The sequence below is a fragment of the Acyrthosiphon pisum genome, chromosome A1 (genome assembly GCF_005508785.2).
Source record: "Acyrthosiphon pisum isolate AL4f chromosome A1, pea_aphid_22Mar2018_4r6ur, whole genome shotgun sequence".
Lineage (NCBI taxonomy): Eukaryota > Metazoa > Arthropoda > Insecta > Hemiptera > Aphididae > Acyrthosiphon > Acyrthosiphon pisum.
The window spans coordinates 10,541,780-10,542,867 of NC_042494.1; the positions used below are offsets into that span (position 1 = coordinate 10,541,780).

Genomic DNA, 1,088 nt, shown 5'->3' on the forward strand with positions numbered 1-1,088 from the left:
AATTAAACAATGTATAAAAGAAATAAGGAAAAAAAGACAAATCAAATCTTTTTTTTAAACATAAACAAATGTAGAACCATCCTGGTAAATATTATAATGTATAATATTATAAAATATTAACATAATTTTTAATAAGCAGATATAATACATCGTACGTTGATTGATAATCTTATAAGTTATTGTGTAGGTATCAGAAATTTTAACGAAACACTGCATCAAAAAATCCCTTTGTATTTTCACACTTTCACTCAGAATCTTAATAATTATAGTAGGTACATACTGACAGCAGCATACCAATTACCAGTATACTTATTAATTACTTTGTATACTTATACGAATCTACTTATTCATAATCTTACCTTTAACTAAAAATATTGTTGAAATGTACAATTAATATTGGTAGTCAGCCTTGACACATGTGTACAATTTAGTATCTAGTTATACGAGCGTAAGATTCACTCTTTATACCAGTGGTTCCCAACCTTTTTACCACCACGGACCACTTCGACAATATTTTATAGTTCGCGGACCACCTCAATTTTTACGTAAACTAGGAAGACCTTTTTTTTTTTTTTTTTACAAGAATACAAAAAATTTAAATTTTTATCATTTTACTTTACTTTTTATTACTATACTATTATATATTATAATTCTACTACTTTACTATACAAAATAATTTAATTTGTTAAAAATTCAATTCAACACAAATTACTATAATTAAAAAAAATGGGTATCATACTATTATTTTTATAAAAGGCAAATTTAATTATAAAAACAAGTTAATGTGATTTTTGCGCTTGCATTTCCTTTACTAACAAAGATATTCTTGGGGTAATATTGCTCAAAGCTACACGCATGTCTTTAGTGGCGTCCAGCCGATTTCTTTGTTTGTTTTTAATGTAGAGCAGTGCGGAAAATCCTTGTTCGCACATATAAGTTGTTGAAAACATGACTAAATATCTTAGTGCGATTTCTCGAAGCTTAGATACGTAATTGCTTTTTTACACCAAAACTCTTCGATATTCATGGAAGATTCAAACGTATCCTTACAGTTTCGATCATTTTGTAACTCTATCAAATCTTCCTGG

At 27.3% G+C, this 1,088-nt stretch overlaps 1 protein-coding gene across 1 annotated transcript in view; it reads right to left on the reverse strand.

Annotated features, from left to right (window-relative positions):
- LOC100573722 (synaptic vesicle glycoprotein 2B) overlaps positions 1 to 1,088 on the reverse strand; it is a 38,043-nt gene that overhangs the window by 24,206 nt on the left and 12,749 nt on the right. The window contains exon 11 of the mRNA XM_029488473.1: positions 277 to 279. Within this exon, the coding sequence (XP_029344333.1) occupies positions 277 to 279 (3 nt within the window). The remainder of the gene's footprint in view (positions 1 to 276; positions 280 to 1,088) is intronic.